We start from the raw sequence: 21,002 nt of genomic DNA, 5'->3' as shown, positions 1-21,002 counted from the left end.
CCGCGATGTAAGTCAACCCACGTGGCATGTCGGGACAGTACTTGTCTTGTGGTCTGTAATGTCTGATAGCTCTTCTTCTTCTTTTTCTTTGCTTCAACGTTCAAAGTTCAAAGCAGAAACTTGTTCATTGCTCCCGTAGCTCGGAGAGAGAGAAAGAGAAGCCCTAACATCTCTTCTTGGAGTGCCTGTCGGCTTGGTCTCCGAAAGATCGCGTCTAGGGTGGCTGACCGTTTTGCGTCTGAAGAAGTGTGACGACGCAGTTGGGTGTGGGTGCTCACGCAAGTCGACGATTTGCTGCTGATTGTGCCCGAGGAGCGTTCAGTATGGAAGCCCGAGGCGGGCTCGGTCGTGTGCTACTTTTGGGAGTCTGTGCAGCAGGGATCTTCACCGCTTACGTTACCCAAGGGGTGCTTCAAGAAACTCTGTAAGATGTGTCTCTGACCTAGTTCGGTTTTCACTTCTGGACTTTGGGATCAGTAGTCGGATACTTCTCTTCGGTGTCGTCGATGCATCTCTCCAAAGTAATTAGTTTTAGATGCTCTCAAAAAATAACGCATTCGGGAGGGTCGCATTGCCTGGAAAAACCGTGTGTTATAGCAAATATGATTATTGCTCAGCTAGGACAGGTTTAAGATCAACTTCCACATGTAAAGTGATACAGTAAGAAGATATCGACGTAAGAGGCTCAAATGCAGGCGTACATGTACACGTATCGTATGAGTCAGTGCGTCCACAAAGAGAATTGGGGGAAGCTTGGCCCCATCATTGCTGTGCAGAATGGCGCTTAAGCCAACCCTCAGATTACGCCGGCCATGAATGCTCAACGATCTTGCACAAAATGATTTCTATATGTTCTGATACAGATGTATTTTTCTTTGCAGCTCCACAAAGAAATTCGGGCCGGAAGGGCACAGATTTCAGCACCTGGCTTTCTTGAATTTCGCACAGAATGTGGTGTGTTTTTTTTGGTCTTTAATCAGTAAGGTTTTCTTCCCATTACATGCCACGCGTATTAGTTAGTGTGGGATGTCTTTTCTCAGCTGGATGATTCCATGGACATGGACCAGACATGTATATAAGGGTTCTTCCATTAGGCTACTTGTCGCTGGCACACTGTTTCAATTACCCATTTCTGATTGTGTCTAGACTTCTGTGATGTTATTTTATAGTTGTGTGAGATGTGTTTTGCATATGGCCGTTTGACTCATTTTTCCGGGTGGATTGTGGAACTGGGGATCAGTGATTGCACTCTGGACAAAAAAGGGTAATAGTCAAGCTCCTCTGTGGTTATATTGGAGCCCCAGCATCACTAATTCAATTGGACCAGCATGTGGCATCCAAGCATTGAAGTACATCAGCTATCCTGCACAGGTATGATAAATGTATGCAGGCGTCATGTTTCGAGTGCTATTAGTTTTATAGAATGGAACGTGCATATTGTATGCACACGTGTTTGATTGTGTTTTGAGATCGAACGTTTGTGCCTTTGACTTGTTATGCACGAGAAATATTTAATGAGATCTTCAAATTACTCAGCTAAAACTCAGAACGAAGCTTTTATTATTAGCTCTTGTCAATCATGTTGTTGGGATTACATGCATACAAGTCTCCTTATAGTTCCGGGGAGAATAGTCCTGTTACGCCCCTAGGTGTGAGGTCGCAGAAAGAGTAATGCCACAGTCCCTTGGCTCATTCTGAATCGGGCTCTAGGGAGCTGTGGCATGTCATAATGTCTTTTTCCCTCAAAAGGGAATGCTGCAAGAGAAAGGTTGAAACACATTCCTTGTCATGGGCAAGCTCGCTGAAAGTCTACTGTCAACTGAGCTTGCAACCCTTTAGGCGTAGATGAGATAAGGACCACACCATATTGGTTACACGAAGCAACGATGACATCATTTGCTTTACTGCATATGAGAGAGAGAGAGAGAGAGAGAGAGAGAGAGAGAGAGAGACAGAGAGAGAGAGAGGCATATTTACGTCTGTGGAAGGCCTCACGGGCCTATGAGACAAAGTACACAGCAAAACAAGTCACTACTACGTCAGGATTCCGGGGAGTGCACACATGGCAACTCAGCTCCGGATTATTATAATGCATAGCTATCTTCTAATCCTATCTGAGAATGGCCTGAAGAACATCAGTATAAGACTGAGAGTCTTTGGGTTTGGATTTGAATTCCCTAATCAAGGCTTGTCCATCCTGCTAGACTGCCCATTTACCTGCTTTGTGCGCTTCCTTCACTTTATGAGTTCAATGTTTCTTTGTTTGAGCTGAGTTGGAGGGAGCTCCTTGGATATCCAAATCCTTGTACCCTTCAGTTTGTGCGTTTGTGTAAGGATCTTGACTCTTGCTGCTCTTTGTTTCGAATAGATCTGTTCCTTCTAGAGGCATGTGATCTTATCTTCTGTATATCCCTCCTCATCACCAAGGCAGGTCCTCTTGCAACCCCGCCACACTTAAGATTGTTTTTTCGGTGATTCCATTTTCCTGCTTTGTAACTTCTGCATAAAGGTCAACTTCATCCTCTTTGTTGCTGACATCAGCAACCATCTCTTGCTTGATCAAGCTCACTTGATTAGTGATCATTTCCTTCAAGCAAGCTACACAGAGGCTCTGAAGTTTCGTGATCTGTCCAGCAACCCCTCCTGGGAATACCTGCCTGCAATGCGCCTCCAGTGGGCTGCCAAGACATAGGCCCCAGACGAGCCCTGATGTACCCTCAGGTACATATGCAAGGCCCTAGCTCAGCATACAAACAGCCAGAAGTGCGGTGGCTGGATACATCACCAACCCTTGGTAGATACACATGCTGAGGTAGGCTCCCAATCCCTCTACAATGTCCTCACAAGGGGGGTGGGCACACCCACAACCAAGGCACACTCTCTCTACCCTAACCATGCTACATCAGGAGATGCTAACCTCCAACATCAATATGCTCAAAAGCTCAAGAAGCTTGAAAAAAGCAGAAAAGCAGAAAAGGAAAGTAAACTTGCATACATGAAAGATGGAAAGGCTGTCATAATAGAAAAAAGCAAGGGGGGAGGGAAACAAGCATTGGGACTCCGAGACCTTTAGGATCAAAGTGTGGAACATGGAGGATGGACCTCGGACAGGGCCATCACATTGGGAAGAGGAAATAGCTGAAACATACATACTTATAATTTTGAAGACATGGGAGCATGAGGGGAACACATCCTCGGAAATTCAAGGTTCTTTTAAAACATCAATATGGAATGTAGAAACACACATGGTTTGGTGGATAGCATGTCACATCAGACTGACATGGGAGAGAGCATCAAAAGTTGTTAGTGGTTAGAAATCATGGCAGAGGAGGGGAATATCAAACTGGCAGCATGCTATTTTGCAACTTCACTATCATCCATCTACAAAAACATCAACATATCCCGAGAAGATCCCCTCATGCATTTAGGGGAGGATATAGCTAGGTTCTCCAAAGAGAATATAATTATTCTTGAAGGAGATTTTAATGCACGTATAGGATCAATGCAAGGCATCATAACAACGGAGGGAAGAGATCCCATATGGATGGATGAAGTGCAAGAGCAACTCAGGAAGAACATGGACATGCTGTCCCACATGTGGTTTCACCAAAGACACATGGAAAACATCATGGATCTTGGGAGGTACTAGGTAGCTCCAATTGATGTGCTACCTCTCCAACCTTGTGGATGATCCTGTAAGGACCGTAATACCTATGAGCAAGCTTTGTGTTGGTATTACCTTTCAACCAGGCATAACGGTTCTTATGGAGACGCAAATGCACATAATCTCCCTCTTTGAAAGACAAATATCTCCTACATTCATCCACATATTTCTTTTGCTTGGCTTGGGCATCCTGCATATTCTTTTTTGCCAACTGCAGAAGGGCATCCATCCTCTCCAAGTCATTCCATGCTTGCTGATTTTTCACAGCCATGTCAGAAATTGAGGAAGGCATCCCTATCTTGCATCTGTACATTGACTCAAGCGGGCTCATGCCAATGGAGAGATGCTTGGTACTGTTGTAGCAAAATTCAGCAAGTGCCAACTTCCCCTCTTTGTAGAAGGCACTCTTGTGATGAAATCCATTGCTATGTGCGTCCATTTGTCCTCTGGAATAGGTAATGGCTGCAAGAGACCTGCGGGTAATTTGTTGTCCACTTTATTCTGCTGGCAAGGCAAGCATTCAGCCACGTATTTAACCACATCCCTCCACATGCCTTCCCAGGTAAAGCTGTGCTTGGTTCTTCCCTATGCTTTAGTGACACCCGTATGTCCAGCCATGGGAGAGGAGTGCATTTCTTGCAAAACCAGTTGTCTATATTTGGAGTCTGGCATTCGGTCCTAGCACCACAACAGCCCAATATGCAATTTGAATTCCGGGTGACCCTGACTGGAGGGGCTTCTGCAAATCTGAAAATATGGGAGCTGCCTTAGAATGCTGTCTTCTTGAATGCCATGAATCCACTCTTGATATATGGTAGAGATAGCATAAAAATTGCAAGCCCACATCCTGGACAAACCACATTTTCCTTCCCTTTTCTGTACTCAATGTCAAAATTGTAGGATCGCTTGAGAGAGAGAGAGTGCAGGTAGCAAAGTGTCGCACATGCCTTAGCCGTCACATCAAACTTGGATGATAGAAAAAAGAGAAGTACAATGTACAAGTACCTAGACATAGGACTAAGTGTCCTATGTGGCCTATAAGGCACTAACTCTACAAGTGCCTATATTTGTGCCTACAAGGCACATACCATGGCCTATAGGGGATCACTAGAACCACCAGAAGATGGCCTACAAACCCCCCTCCATGGGATGGGCTGAAGTATTCTGGAAACGTCTCAGAATACTTGGTATTTTCTGGTCATGGTGGCACATGTTCATCCAAAAGGATATAGCCACCTATGAATGTACAAGGGATGTCAGATCATGTAACAAAGGGAACCAAGTGTAAAGCCTGTCGAAAGACTTCGAACTTGGGACCAGCAAGTACCTTTGTAAACATACCTGCTATGTTGTCCTCTGTGGGAAGATAGGACAACTCTATGTCTCCTGCGGACAACCGCTCCCGAACATAATGATAATGAACTTTAATATGCTTGGTACGCGCATGAAACACTGGGTTACGCGCAATGGCCAAAGCACTCTGGCTGTCAGTGTAGACAATAGTGGAGGATGTTTGGCGAATACCAAGATTTGTAAGTAATTGTCGAAGCCAAACACACTCTACTGTAGCGGTGAAAGCTGCACTGTACTCAGCCTCACAGCTAGATGTGGCAACTGTTGGTTGCTTCTTGCTGAGCCAAGAGATACATGAATTGCCAAGCAAAAAACAATTGCCAGTATGTGACACTCTGGTGTCGGAACATCCTGCCCAATCACTATCCGTGTAAGCATGCATGGTAAGTGAACCCTGATCACCATAGAAGAGGGCTAAATCCTGAGTGCCTCTGAGATATTTGAAGACTCTCTTCACTGCCTGCCAACGCTGTGAAATGGGCATGTGCATGAATCTGCTGAGCTGAGATACTGCATACTGTAAGTCAGGTTTGGTGTGACATAAATAAATAAGGCATCCAACAGCCTGCTGATAAAGAGTGATATCACATGGTGGGCTCCCATCATGAGCTGAGAATTTGAAGCCAGGGTCCACTGGAGTAGAGATTGGCTTGCAATCCTCAAACTGAAAACGATCAAGGAGCTGTCCAATATACTTGGACTGAGACATCATGATACCCCCCTCAACATGAGCAAACTGAATCCCCAAATAATAGTGGAGCTGTCCCATGTCTAACATTTCAAAAAACTGCTGCAAATCAGCCTTGAAAGCTGCAATTTGCTGAGTATCTAGGCCCGTGATGAGCATATCATCCACATATAAAATCAGCACTAAAAAATCAGATCCACTCCCACGGACATAAAGAGTGGGTTTTGTGGGACTATTATGAAAACCAAGGGATAGTAAGTGTGCATGAATTTTGGCATACCATGCCCTAGGTGCCTGCTTCAAACCATAAAGGGCTTTTTTAAGCCGGCATACCTTATTTTCAGAATTAACAACCTCAAAGCCAGGAGGTTGTGTGACATATACTTCTTCCTGCAGATCTCCATGAAGAAAAGCAGTCTTGATGTCAAGTTGGTGCACTTGCCAATGATGATGGGCTGCAATGGCAATGACACATCTAATGGTAGTAATCCTGGATGTGGGTGCAAATGTCTCCTCAAAGTCAATGCCTTGTTGGGCATACCCTTTTGCAACAAGATGGGCTTTGTATCGATCTATGCTGCCATCAGATTTCCTTTTTAATTTGTAGACCCACCAGGTTCCAATCGCATGCTTGCCGGGAGGGAGATCTACTAATTCCCATGTGTCATTTTTAGCAATGGAATGTAGCTCAGCTCTCATTGCATCACTCTTTGCTGTCAAAAGCATCTTTATGGCACAGAGGCTCTTCATTTAGCAAGGAGTGCAAACTCAAGAAAGTGACCATGCTGTCTATTCCCTGATCTTGTCCGGGCAGCAAAAGGCTGATCTTGTTTGCTGTCCCTCAATGTATCAAGAAGCCATCTGGGATTTTGCCTTTGCTGTCTATTGACAGCTCTTTCTTCAATGACTGCATCATGAATAGTGGGATCATTTTGTGCCGGAAGAGAAACCTGCAAATCAGCATGAGGTAGTGGCTGATTATTGCTTGGTGGAGGGCCTGCAGGAGGCTCATGTTGCTGGTCAAAATCCTCTTCTGAGGATGGTAGAGGTAACCAAGATTCAAAGGCATCAAACATGTCAACATCTGGCTTAGTTTGCAGTCCACAAGAGGAGAAGCTGAATGTTCAGCAAAGATTACATCTCTACTGACAATATTCCCAGTATTTGGTTGTACATGAACATATGCAAGAGACCCAAAAACTCTTATGTGTGAAAGTGAAGGCTTCCTGCCTTTCCATGCTTCATAAGGTGCAACAGTCTTCAATGCTCGTGTAGGTGATCTATTCAGCACATAGTTGGCACACATTACTGCATCAAGTCAAAATTTATTGGGCAAAGGCTTGGCCTTAAGCATGCATCTGGCCATCTCCATTGTGGACTTGTTTTTCCTTTTAGAAACAGGATTCTGCGAAGGAGTGTAAGGAGTAGTACATGAGTGATTAATTCCCCGTGAAGACAGAAATGCATCAAACTCCTTTGACATATACTCTCCCTCCCTATCTGTGTTGAGGGTGACAAGCTTGCATCCTGATTCATTCTCAACCATATTCAGCCATCTCTGAAAGCATAGGAAAACTTCAGATTTGGCTTTTAAAGGATATATCCAGCAATATCTTGTGAAATCATCAATGAGAGTCATGAAATACTTGTACCCCCCAATGGCATTTGTCCTCATTGGGCCACAGACATCACTGTGTACTAGCTGCAATTTCCTTTGTGAGAGTTTTGGACAATTTTTTTGAAAAGGAAACCGATGCATCTTACCCAAAAGACAACCCTCACACACATGTTTGGAAACTGTGTGAGTTTGAGGTACATCATTTGCCATCTGCTGTGAATGTAGCTTTGCAAGAGCTCTATAATTGAGATGGCCCATTCTCTCATGCCAAAGATGAGTTTCAGCAAGCTGTGAATCTGAAGTAGCCAATGCTTCAATAGAAAGTGCAGCTGAGTGATGATCAAGGTGATAAAGCCCCTTTTGCAAAGTGCCAGTGAGAACTATGGCATTGTCATCATGAAGATCATAAACTAGGCATCTGTAGCCATAAAAAATAACTATGAAACCTGAAGTGGCGATTGCTGAAATTGAAATCAAGTTGACTTCAATTCTAGGCACAAAAAGAACATTTGTCAGAGTAACAGGATGGCTTGAAATGGATGTGAGTTGCACATCTCCAATTCCTTTTACAGCATATGAAGCATTATTAGCACATGTGACAGTCCCCCCTCGAGGTCAGCTAAAAAATGAAACAACTGTCTGCAAGATGTGACATGCTTGGAAGCACCACTATCAAAGTACGAGGACTGAGCATCATTAGCAGTAAAGAATGCATCAGCTTTGGAGGGATCAAATGAGCAATGGACAGCCCATGCCCAATCATCCTGAAGAGCATGTGCATGTGAAGCATCTTCTGGCTCATGGGATTCAATAGCATGAGAGGCATTAACTGTCAATCCTGCTTTCTTTTTCTCCGAAGCAATGGGCTTCCTGCATTCTGAAATGTCATGTCCAGGCTTGCGACAATAGTTGCATCTTTTCTTCTTTGACTTATCTGCTGTATTTTTAGATGCATGGGAGGAATTGCAGCTGCTATGCGCAGATTTTGGCTTGCCCACAGGCTTGGAAGCCTTGCCTCTTCCTGTCTGCTGTGAAGCAAATGCATGATTAGGAATAATGGCTTGTCTATTAGCTCTACTTTGCTTTTCCTGCAAAAGCAAAGTTACTTGCTGATCAAAAGAATAGTGGTCTAGATTACCCATGGCCACTCCTACAAAAGCAAAGTCACTAGCTAATCAAAAGAATAGTGGTCTGGATTACCCATAGCCACTAATCGAAGGGTTGTAGCAAACCCTTGATATGTATCTGGCAGTCCATTCAATGTGGTACTGACAATCTGTGAATTTGGCACCACCTTATCAATGTTGGCAAGTTGTTCCATGAGGTCCTTGACCGTTGTCAGGTATGCATCCATAGAGTCACCTTCATTCATGCTGACTTCCTGTCATTACCTTCTCAAATATGCAACACGTGCCTCATTGTGAATCTGATAGAGAGAAGCCAATTTATCCCAAGCATCCTTTGCTGTCCTGCAAGACTGGATGTGTGGAATAATGATTCTCTTGCATGGTAAAGCAATACATGAATGTGCATTTGCATCTCTTGCATCCCATCTTGTCTGTTCCTGAGTTGGAAGAGTAGTAGCAGGAGTGCTAGAAGATGAGGCATCAGGAGGAGTAACCCTTGTAGAGGGACCAGCAGTAGAGGCAACCACTGTAGCATTGGATGGCCTCAGATCAACCCCAGAAACAATATTCCACAAATGCTTTGCAACAAGAATATGTTTCATGAGATAAGACCACATTGGATAGTTGGTGCCATCCAACTTATCATCTTCACGAAGAACTCCAAATAAATCTTGATTGTTCCTAGCCATAGCAAATGTGATACCCTGAAAGAGACCCGAAAACCCAAAAGCCTCAAGGCTATCACTGCAAAAAGCTGGCTGTCCAAAAATGACAGCAAATATCTGCAAATTTTTGACCCAAATCAAAGGGCAAATGCAGATCTGACCCAAATGTGACTGTGGCAGGCAATGTTCACTGCAAAGAGAGCAAATCTGGCAAATTTATTGAGGGCAAATAGACCAAAAAGAGGGCAAATGCAGAAAAGCAAGAGGTAGGCTTTCCAAACTGTTGAAATGGCTTGAGAAGATTTCAAACAGTAAAAGAAAGGTAAGGATAGCAAAAGCCCTCAAAAGCCCCAAATTTTGAGAATGTTCTGAATATTACTTTGCACGTGCAAAACTTGTACGGAAATCTCGAAACAAGTACAACTGTACGGATGCAGGTACAATGTACGGACATACGGAACATGTCCAATGTACTGTGTACGTACAATCGTACGGAGCAGGTACGAAACTGGTACAATGTACGGATTCAGGGTGTACGAGTGCACGACAGTTGTACGAAATTGTACGGTAGCTTGGTACGTGCACACGTGATTGTACAGAGGTGCAAGTATGGAATACACCAGTAACAAGACATTCCATACTTTTGTACGGAAGATGTACGGCTGTACTATGATGCAGGTACATATTTGTACAGTTGCTCAGATACGGAGCTGTACGGCGCAAATACGGAGCAGGTATGCTCCCACGTGCAGGTACGGTGATGTAGGTATACGAGTGTCCTGTGTGTAGGCTGTATGGTGCAAGTACATCGCAAGTACGTACGGAAGCAGCTAGTAGAAGAAGTATAGATTCTGACGCGGGATCTGTACGGTCGTCCGTACAGTGGTACAGACTATACGGATGGTGGCACAGGGAGTAGATACAGATGCGAGGGCAGGAAACGAGTCGAACGTGGTTCTGATACCACTGTAGGATCACTTGAGAGAGAGAGAGTGCAGGTAGCAAATTGTCGCACACGTCTTCGCTGTCATGCAAACTTGGATGATAGAAAAAAGAGAAGTACAATGTACAAGTATCTAGACCTAGGACTAAGTGTCCTAGGTGTCACATAGGACTAAGTGTCCTATGTGGCCTAAAAGGCACTAACTCTACAAGTGCCTATATTTATGCCTACAAGGCACATACCATGGCCTATAGGGCATCACTAGAACCACCAGAAGATGGCCTACAAAAATCATAGGATTGGACTGCAGCCAACCACCTCTTCTGCTTATAGGACAAATTTGGTTGGGTCAAGAAAAATCTCAGTGTCCCAGATATGTTTTCACCTTAATTTTACTCCCGTACAGATTGTGGTGCCATTTCTTGAAAGCATGCAAGATAGCCAGCATCTCTTCATCATAAACATAGTAATTGAGTTCTCTGGCATCAAACTTCCTCCTTTCAAAGGCTATTACCCGGTGTTCCTACCTCAGAACAGCCCCCAATCCTTTGCCATTGGCATCAACCTCCACAGTGAAAGGACGCGAAAAATCAGGGCATACCAAGACATGTGCATGAGTGAGAGCAAATTTCAGGTCTTCAGAGCTGTGTTGTGCTTCCTTTGACCAACGAAAAGCATCCTTCTTCAAGAGGTCAGTAAGAGGAGCTGCCCTCTTGGCAAATTTGTGAATAAAGTGCATGTAGAAGGAAGCAAGACCTAAAAATCCTCTCAACTGGGTGAGATTTTGTGGCTGTTGCCAATCTTTGATGCATTTCACCTTTGCGGGATCTACCTGAATATCACGTCTACTCACAATCTGCCCCAGATACTGAACCTCATTTGCTGGCTTTTGCATAAAGCTGATGCATCCTCAAAATTTCCAGCACTTGCTTCACATGCCCAATGTGCTTTTGTCTATCCTTGCTGCAAATGAGGATATCATCAAAGAAAACCAGCACGCATATGAAAAGAAGTGCATGCAATATCTTGTTCATCAGCGCTTGGAAGGTGGCTGGTGCATTAGTCAATCCAAAGAGCGAGTCACCTCATCCAACCCATGTGAGCTTGCGTATGAGGTGAGATGTCATCTCTTGGCACTCAGCATCAAACTATGGGTCTTGAGACATCTTTGTAACGTGAGGGGTGTGTTGTGGATAGAGTCATAGGAGTGGTAGCATCATGAACCACTGCTACAAGAGGCATAGCAAGATCTCCATCATCCCCATGGTAGGACGGTTTCTCACGAGGCATGTGGCTTGCATAGATCGCATCACGGGCATGATCAAAGCGAATTTGAACATGGGTGGGGGCGGGAGATTGTGCCGTGTGTTTGGCATGGCAATTGAAATGCTGAATGTTAAGTTAGAAAGTGCCGAGTAGAGGGGGAGAGAATATAAAATCATGTACTTTTGACACAATGTTGAATGCAAGGTAGTAATGCTCGGTGCTGACTGGAGGGGGAGGGACTATAAAATCATGTATCCTTGACACAAAGGGTAGGGAATACAAAGGTAGGAATGGTCAGTGCTAAGTGAAGGGGGAGGGACATAAAATAGTCCACTGTAGTTGTTCCCTCTCCATGTGGGAAACAAGGGAGTCCTCTCGATAACATAATGATTAGAGGTCGTGTACTGCTCCCATCTCCAATAGATGTCGTGTACTGTGTGAAACAAGTGAGTCCTCCTGATTAGGAGCAGATGATTAGGTCGTGTATGGCTCCCATCTCCAATAGATGTCCATATTTTGTTGTTTGTGGTGCATTCTCTGAACGCCTCACTATCCAAGCTTTCCGGGGTCGATCTCAAGTTCCTTTGAGGGGTTCTGATTCAAAGTCTAGTAGGCCCACCTAGGAGGAGGATCCATGATATCTTCGTGTATCGTCTCATATGGGCTGTGGCCCTCTGTGGTGACCTTATGCCCATAGGATGATGTATTCAAGGGAAGTAGCATCTTGCATGAAGATGGATTGTGTAGTTGTAACTAGAGACTGAACCCGTATCCACATGTGTCATATGTGCTCCTCTTTTTGCATCATGAATGTGAGACGGTCTGAAATGCGATCTAAAGAGAACTGCTATAGATAGTTACCAAGGAATGGGAACGTTCCGAGAAAGTCAGATGCCAGAAAGGGAATAGGGAATGTTTCAAGCAGGGGGAACGGGGGTGCGGCGGGAACAAGAATGCCATGTCATATGACACATCATCATATGGCATAAAACTATACTAGAATCCATACTCTTGACGTAGGAAGCATGAGGGGAAATGAGTTGAAGCACCAAAGGGAGAAATCCCGTTCTGTGTGGAAGGCCGTCTTGTGCACATCTCCTTCTTTCACCTTGATTTGATGGTAACCAGACCTCAAGTCTATCTTCGTGAAAAATTGAGCACCTTTGAGTTGATCCAACAGGTCATCTATCTTGGGGATTGGAAACCTGTCCTTGATAGTGGCCTTATTAGATTCCTGTAATCAATGCACATGCGATACGATCCATCTTTCTTCTTTACCTGAAGCACCGGGGAGGCAAAAGGAGAATTGCTATGAGAGATGAAGTCCTTCTCAAGCAATTCCCGCACTTCTACTCCAACCTTCTCCCGCTCAACCTTAGAGACATGGTATTGGGCTTTGTTTATGGGCTTACTGCCAGGCTCTAGAACAATGGCATGATCCACATCCCCCATTGGGATGGCATATCAGCAAACTCGGAGAGCAACTGCTCCATATCACAATCCTCAACACGGGGAATGCTACCCCCTTGAGATACTGACACATTTAGAGCATAGAGGGCATGCTCCTCTTGAGCTCTCTAGCCAACTGCCTTGCTGAAATGACCTGCAATTTAGGAGTGGCAATACCATGCAATGCTATGGTTCTAACCCTTGTGGAGAAAGCTGAGTGATGGGGCATTTAAATCCATGCTGATTTTACCCAAAGATTTTAGCCAATTGCAGCCCAGGACAGCATCGATTGGGCCCATGTCCAGTGCCAAGAGGTCCCCTGCAAATTCATAATCCTTAGAGGGCTTGATCCTTGCAGAGTGGCAATGCCATGCAATGCTATGGTTCTACCCTTGTGGACAAAGCTGAGTGATAGGGCATTTAAATCCATGCTGATTTTACCCAAAGATTTTAGCCAATCGCAGCCCAGGACAGCATCGATTGGGCCCATGTCCAGTGCCAAGAGATCCCCTGCAAATTCATAATCCTTAGAGCGCTTGATCCTTGCATCTTGTCAACAATGTTTACTGATCAAATGCTGTCCATTTGCCACCTCTACTCTTAGCGCATTATCAATCTTAGTGGCAACCACTCCCACCTTCTGTAAGGTCTTAGAATTGATGTAACTATGAGTGCTACCGCTGTCCACAAGCATGTGAACAGTCGTGCCATTAATTTTCCCTTTCAATCTAATAGTTTCAGCACTTTTGGTGCCCATCAAGGCATGAAAAGAGATAGCATAAATTATTTGTTGCGCATCCCAATAGATCTCGTCATCCACAGGAGCATTTCCACTTGCATCCTCTTGCACATGAAAAGGCATAGTAATCTGATGCTCCACATGAAAGGTTGTAGGCCAATGGTGCATGCCACAAGTGGGTTGAGTGTCATTGGATTGTATACCATGCATATTATGTTCAATAACGGAAATCAGTCCCTCGTGGCTCCAATATCTGGAGCTTCTTCCATGTCCTGTGCACCCTCTGAATCATCATGAGTGGCATCCAAATTCTCAGAAGCATCCATTAAATCTTCATCATCTGATATCTCAATAATCATGCTGAGTTTTGTAGTACCGCTGTTACGCATTTTGCAAATTTCCCGATGCTCAGGAGTCCACTTCTCACCACACTTGAAGCATATGTTTGCCCACTTTCTGCTGTGTTGTTTAAATTCTGATTTTTCATTTCCAACACTTGGCTTAGCTCCTAGCTTAGCATCAAATGACCTGTATGGCTTAGCATATGACATCTTGCTGCCTGTAACAGTGGGAAACCTCGGAAATGTTGCTGCTGCTTATTTCCTATCATGCCAATCAGTTACCTTTGGGGCCCACCACTAACCCCTTGCTTCGCAAGAGCTGTTGCAATCTGATGCACTAGCTACGTTTGGCTGTATGTGCTCACCACCCATGAACACTTGGATGGGTCTCTCCCGCCAAATGCATCTCTCCGGAATGATGGCATGCCAAAGGGTTGAGAAGAGGACTGACCTCTATCTCCGGGGTGTGGGCTGCCAAATAAATCGAAACCAGCTCTAGGCATACTTGCTAGTGCGGTGAAAAAAGCACTAATGGATGCATTCCAACGGGTCAGCTATTCTAGAATAGTGGCCAGAAATGCAGTTGCATCACTCATTGGTGTAGCCTTAGTGCGTTGGATGCCATAGAGAGCCTTACTGGCTCTCTGCTGCTGCTCCATAAGAGTAGCCGAAATGGCTGCCTTCGCAGGTTCCCATTTGGCCACATTGAGCCATCTAGAAGTCTCCTCGATTACAGATTTCATGCTCGCAATCTGTGCCTCAACTACTAGGGTACTCGCGGGGACTATGTGTATGGCTGTGACCTCCTGTCGGAGCTGTGAAATGTTCTGTCTGAGCCTTTGAATAAGGGTATCTTGCTTGTGTATGATACGAGCCTGTTTCTGGGCAAAGCGGGCCTGCTCTTGTGCGAAGCGGGTTAACTCCGCGTCTCTTACTCGTATGCTGCGCACTTCCATCAAGAGGGACTCCCAGGCATCAAGTAAGGTGGCCCTAGGAAAGCCCTGCCATTGTGGATCGAAGGGGGCTAGTACAAATGAAAGAGGATGGGACTGGATGATGGGTGAAGCTTGAGTGGGCTGAGTGGGAGATGACGGTGAAAAGTAGCTCTGGAGTGCGGGTGTGGTAAGGCCAAATGAAGCAATGAAGGGTGGCTGGATCAAGGGCAATGGTGACATGAATGAGGCGGAGGCACCATAAGCTGTCCCTAATGATGGTGCTGCTGTAAGACCTGACCCCTCCATGGATGGAGTGTATAGCGAAAAAGAAGTTGCTGCCAATGATGGTGATGATGATGTGAGAGCCAAGGTGGGAGCTGATGTGGAGGTGGAAGCTGATGTAGACGCTGATGTGGAGATTGCTTGCATGGAAGCCCTGGTGGTTGCCTTTTGTGTGGCAGTGCTGTCCACCTGTAGGCCACTCTGGTTGCTGCGTCTGTTGACATCCTCAAACTCTTTTTGGTTGTTGGGTCTCTCTCTTTCCTTATCTCCTTTGTCTCCCTTCGCCATTTCGGGGGTGGACTTAAGTGAACTCCTGTTTTTTATCCCAGTGGCAATACCTAAGTCCGTGAGCAGGTCAGGGGGAGAGGTTGGGCCATTTCTTGGTTCTTGATTTCTGACCGGCTTGGAGCCAGATGATGTGGCACAAAGAGCTGCTTGGAGCTGAGAGCTGAAGTTGAGAGCTGAGGCGCGGGACGGTTACTTATTTCATAGTTTCTGGGCCTTACCTAGAGGGAGATTACCGAGGTTGGCACTAGAGTCATTTATGCGACTATCTGAGAGCGGGGTTAGCACGGCCTGGTATGCACGCATATATATCTATATGGTTTCCTAGCTAGGGTATTCAGATGAACCATCTCCCCCCCTTTCAGTATAGCTTGGATGCCAGTGATTCCTTGCTCCCGTGGGATGAGATCAACCGTATTATACAATTGGACCTACTATAGCTCTATACATCATGGACTTGGGCGGGAACCAAGAGTTCCCCACCAAGATCTAGTTCTACCGTCACTTCTTGAGCATATTGGAGGATGGAGTGATTATCAGGCTGCAATATCTGGCGGACAGGTGATTCTTACACGCCTTGAGGATTGCCATCGGATAGATGCAGGTCTGGTCCCCTCAGTCGAGCATTGAGGGAGGGTATGCCTAGGGAGCAGTGGATCTACGGACTATGCATGTTGGGGAAGGTGGAGACAGAGGAGCACTTCATGTGTACTTGCCAGTTTACTATGAGATTCGAGGTCGATACCATTGTCTCTTTTAGGAGGGACACAGTTTTGGGCCTCTCTCCCAGCTAATTCACTTTCAGGACCAGGTTTGTGTTTTCCTCTATCTGATGGAAATGTGACGACACAGAGAGACCCTATTGCGTCAGATCGGACAAGAGGAGGGGATAGTACCACAGGAGATAGAGATGGATCGAGAGCTCAGTGACAAAGTATTTGAGTTTGCCGCCAGACATGGCGGAGTAGAGGAGGAAGAGATAGATGATATGAGAGCAGCATGGGTCAGTGGGATGGAGTGACGGCGAGGAGGGATGCAGCCAGAGATGCAGGGATCACAGACGATGCGGAGAGAGACTAGGGCATGCACGATGGAGGTAGGTTCAGCCCATCACTGCTCTACTTGGAGGGGATCGCCCGAGCAGAGGTGTCACTCTCGACATGGTCCCAGAGATCACGGAGACCACGCTCCCCGCGACGCAGAGAGGCAACCTCACAGACATAGATACGATATATTTTCATAGCTCATAGGAGAGCCACGATGGCACCGGTTATGCATTTTGACTCTGAGATTGAGTACTAGTTTTTGAGATTTGAGCTTTGAGCTTAGTTTAGTATAGTACTCAGCAAAAGGCCTTAGTATAGTACTCAACAAGTCAATGATGGTTCTGTCTTTTCTGGGTATCAAAAAGCAAGTCTATGATAGTCCTTAGTTGCCCAGCCAGTCCTGTTGGCTCTCTGGAGGGTAATAAACATTGAACAAACAATCCCCCCCCCCCCTCTGTCTCTCTCTTTCTTTCGTACACTCACTTTCATCTTCGTTTGTCAAGGGTTTCCCTTTGTACAAGCATTAGTTTATGAAGGAATACATTGCAATTGTTTGCCATGTGATTGGACATGCAACAATTAAAAGAACCTAACTGAGTTGCTACATAATGAAGATTGTTCTTCCCTAAAAGTTTTTTTTTTGGAAACTGGTGGTCAAAATGAGTATCATGCTATATAAATGAAAATGTATCTATATAAGAGGGTATTAGCTGGATCAGATTTCAAAGGCTGACAACTATCCTTTATGTTTGGGTTCTAGCCTGCATTATAGCTGATACTTGATCTTATCCTTGCAGAATTAACAGTATCTCAGACTGTTTGGTCTCTGTAGAAAAAAGCACACATCAATATACATTCAACCCTGCATTTGCTCTATGATTATTTTTGTATGTGTGAGGCTGAGTTTGCACTATTGTCACGACGTCCTTTTGTTCTAAGGTTAATATATTTGGTGAGTAACTGGAATGGGATTTGCAGGTACTTGTCAAGTCTTCCAAGATGATCCCAGGTAGTCTTTTCTTTTGTTGTTATTCTCTCATTATGATTTGTGCTATCTACGTATCTCTTTTGGCTAAAAACTTCTTCCAATTGATTTGTTCAGTGATGTTCATGGGAACGATTGTTTATGGAGTGCGCTATACTTTGCCAGAGTATATATGTACCTTCCTTGTTGCTGGTGGAGTCTCAACTTTTGCTTTATTCAAGGTAGGCATGAGAGGAACCGCTGGTTTCTTTATTTTGGCTTTTCCGAAGTTCGTCTGGATTGATTAAAAAATGGGTCTGAGTTTCAGAGTACTTCAAAAACAATAAGCAAACTTGCGAGTCCAAATGCACCTTTGGGTTATGGCTTATGCTTCTTGAACCTAGCCATGGACGGTTTCACAAATGCAACACAGGATTCCATCTCTGCAAAGTAAGTTCATTGGTTATTTGTATGGAAACCAGAGATGCAAGTTTAATAATTTTCATGATGATAGTCATTTGAGGTGGGTCTTACATACAACCAAGGGCCTGAATGCTTGCACTGAGCACAGCAACTTTTTGGATCATTTGCATTGCTTGTTTGTATGGAAAGTAATGAGGCAAAATAGATGTTGCCTTTAATAGTGCGTCTTACAACACAACCAGGGGCCCAAATGCTGCACTTCAGAAGAGCAACTGGTGATCATTTATGCACATGCACGATGGCACAAAGCTTACGTGTATTGCAATCTTTTGGCACAATTGCTTTTCAAGCATATCAGGAATATCAAGGTGTCAATTGTTGCAAATGTGCATGTGGTTTTTTAAATTGCACCATTACATAAATTGCACCATTACAGTTGTAAGTTGCTTTCTGTATCAGGTATCCTAAGACAAATGCCTGGCACATCATGCTAGGGATGAATTTATGGGGCTCAATTTATTCTTTTCTCTATATGTTTTCATGGAGCGGAGGTGGAGGCCTTGAGGCAGTCCAGTTCTGTAAGGAGCATCCTGAAGCAGCTTGGGATATTATCATTTTCTGTTTGTGTGGAGCTGTTGGACAAAACTTTATTTTCCTGACCATCAGCAAATTTGGATCTCTGGCTACAACCACAATAACTACCACCCGAAAGTTTATGAGCATTCTGGTTTCATCAATTTGGAGTGGGAGCGCTTTGACATTTCAGCAGTGGACAGGAGTAACAATGGTGTTTGGTGGGCTTTCTTTCCAGATATATCTCAAATGGCAGCGTAAGAACAAAAAACATAGAGTTGACAAGTCAACAAAAAATATTTAATCACTCGTTATACAAGTCAAATCTACACACACAGACTATTCAGTCTGTGGTTGACAATCCCATATATATCTTTTTATTTTCACAACCAATGATGGAACTGAGCACAACTGCTTTAAGCCAGAAGGCTATTTTTTCTGTGAGTGAGATTGCCATAGTATTTCCTAAGCAGATGTGCTCACTAGAATTTTGACCATGGAAAGTGTATCATGTGTTATGCATGGACAATCCTCCTGCAATACAACTTGGAGAATTGAGCGGAGCCTTTAATTTTAATCTCTGCTCCTTTCACAGCAGACAAGTATTTTTTGCTGTTCATTATATCAATTCCTTGAAACAAGGGTGATGAGGGAGCATGATCGAGCCATTATTCTCACGTTTTTTATGAGCTTAATGGTAAAGGATACTATTTAAAAGCCATCAAACCTGTAAATGATCTGGCACATCCTTAAACATTCAAGGGCAATTAGTTAATGAATTGAAAGGACGTGCAATCTCGAGGATTAAACATAGCACATGGTGTTATGTTCATGCAGTTAATCATATGTCTAGGGGTCTTTAAGAGAGTGTGAACTGCCTTTCTTGAAAGCTACCAAAGATAGTGTTACGTGTTGTGCTTATAAGAGACATATCTCTAATGCTGGTTATCATGGTATGTCTGAACACAAAGTCCCTTGGAATATTGTCACTTGTCCTCTTAAGTTCTAGTTGTACACGTCACCTAGAATGATGAAGGGGGGGGGGGGGCGGGGGGGTGGGGGCGATTGTGGGTTGTAATGCCATTGTACATGTACACCCCTTGGCATGACACGCTCGTTTTGAGGTGGGGGGTACAACATCAGCGCAGGAACCTTGAGATAGGTTTCCCTTCATTTTAGTTTTTATGGGATTGTTGATGTGATATTGGCTTTCATGTGTGGAGGGGCCTATTGTTCGAACACTTGAAGCATGTGCACTCAAAGATGGTAATTGGTTCCAGTGGGTTGATCCCTCAATAGGGTATTATCTAGGTCCTACAATATCCACTGGCCCAAAGGGTTGGTTGTGTGGAACATTTGGAGAACTCACATTGTTGGATGTTCCGTTAGCTTTATGCCCACAACTTCGCATTTCGATTGCTTTTGCATGAGAGCTTGCCATTAGCTTTATGCTCACAACTTAGCATTTCGATTGCTTTTGCATGAGAGCTTGAGAAGAGAGGGTGGGCTATGGTTCACTTGTAGGTTTTTTATTTTTATTTATGATCTAGGTGAACATAACAAGGCATAACCTTTAAACTAAGAAAAATTTGCATGCCACATAATGTTGTGATAAAAAACTTTAACAAGGCAAAACTTTTAACCTAAGAAGAATTTGCATATGTCCCAAAAAGAAAAAATATCGACTTTAAACTCAAGAATTTACGCACATTTCAAAACTTTTTTAGCTCTAAAATATTTGTGAACTTAAAGTTATTGTATGCAATTAGACATTGTTGTCAATATTGAAAGTATCTCTAATTGGTAAGATCTTTGCAATGGCATTACACACCTCAATTGTGCTACATAAATGAGGTCTCTCTTTAAAATGCTTTGGAAAACTATTGAAGAAGACATACATATAACATAGAATGAAACTGGGAAAGATATGAAGTAGAGTATTATCACTCATTGGTTTGCACTTGAGTTCAAATATAATTCATCATATACACTCCAAGTAACATGGAAAAGATGCATGGATTGTGTTTGGAGCAAATGCAAAGAATCAAGAAATTCATCGTAAGACTGAACTCTATGGCTTGCACATGAACTTTAATGAATCCGTGGCACAATTTGTGAATAAATTCAAAAGTATCATGACCTAATTGGAAGGCATAGATGCAAAAATAGGAGAAAAGGATGCACTTGCAATTCTTGTAAAGAGTATGCCTATAGAGTACAAGGCATTGATAACAACCTTAAACAATCTTCCGGATCCAAAATGTAAGCGATGTATAGTTAAAGGCATCTTCAATGCATTGATAACAACCTTAAACAATCTTCCAAATCCAAAATGTAAGGGATGTATGCAATCTCTACTTAAGAAGGAAAGGGAGTTAAAGGCATCTTCATCAACACGGGGCAATACCCATGAAAAATAAGCACTCTTTTAGCAAACAATAAAGAAGTGTTACAATTGCGGAAGGATAGGTCACTCTTACAGTGATTGCAGATTGAAGAACAAAGTCAAAACATAACCTTTGCAAGAAGCTAGGGCACAAAGAAAAAGATTGTAGATTGAAGAGCCAACATGCACATTGCAGAATAAACGTAACCGTTGCAAGAAGCTAGGGCACAAAAAAAGATTGCATATTGAAGAGCA

The 21,002-nt window shown here is 43.9% G+C and overlaps 1 protein-coding gene across 1 annotated transcript; it reads left to right on the top strand.

Annotated features, from left to right (window-relative positions):
* Positions 1-291: 291 nt before the first annotated feature.
* Positions 292-19,046, top strand: LOC147882160 (UDP-galactose/UDP-glucose transporter 3-like). The gene is made up of 7 exons (XM_087401410.1): positions 292-424; positions 882-979; positions 1,241-1,371; positions 17,380-17,410; positions 17,504-17,607; positions 17,694-17,815; positions 18,248-19,046. Exons 1-7 carry the CDS (start codon positions 324-326, stop codon positions 18,663-18,665), a joined length of 1,005 nt encoding a protein of 334 aa, XP_087257536.1. The 5' UTR covers positions 292-323; the 3' UTR covers positions 18,666-19,046.
* Positions 19,047-21,002: the final 1,956 nt, after the last annotated feature.

This window comes from Dipteris shenzhenensis, chromosome 30 (assembly GCF_047967505.1).
Source record: "Dipteris shenzhenensis isolate YYH24624 ecotype China chromosome 30, Dip_SZ_1.0, whole genome shotgun sequence".
In the NCBI taxonomy this organism is placed as follows: domain Eukaryota; kingdom Viridiplantae; phylum Streptophyta; class Polypodiopsida; order Gleicheniales; family Dipteridaceae; genus Dipteris; species Dipteris shenzhenensis.
This window is presented reverse-complemented; position numbering and strand designations above follow the sequence as displayed.

Bases quoted from the DNA above. Each gene is read 5' to 3' on its own strand.
- LOC147882160 (XM_087401410.1), top strand. From the start codon at position 324: ATGGAAGCCCGAGGCGGGCTCGGTCGTGTGCTACTTTTGGGAGTCTGT. The intron at 1,372-17,379 runs GTATGATAAATG...TGGGATTTGCAG, and splicing joins ACATCAGCTATCCTGCACAG to GTACTTGTCAAGTCTTCCAA. The intron at 17,608-17,693 runs GTAGGCATGAGA...TCTGAGTTTCAG, and splicing joins CAACTTTTGCTTTATTCAAG to AGTACTTCAAAAACAATAAG.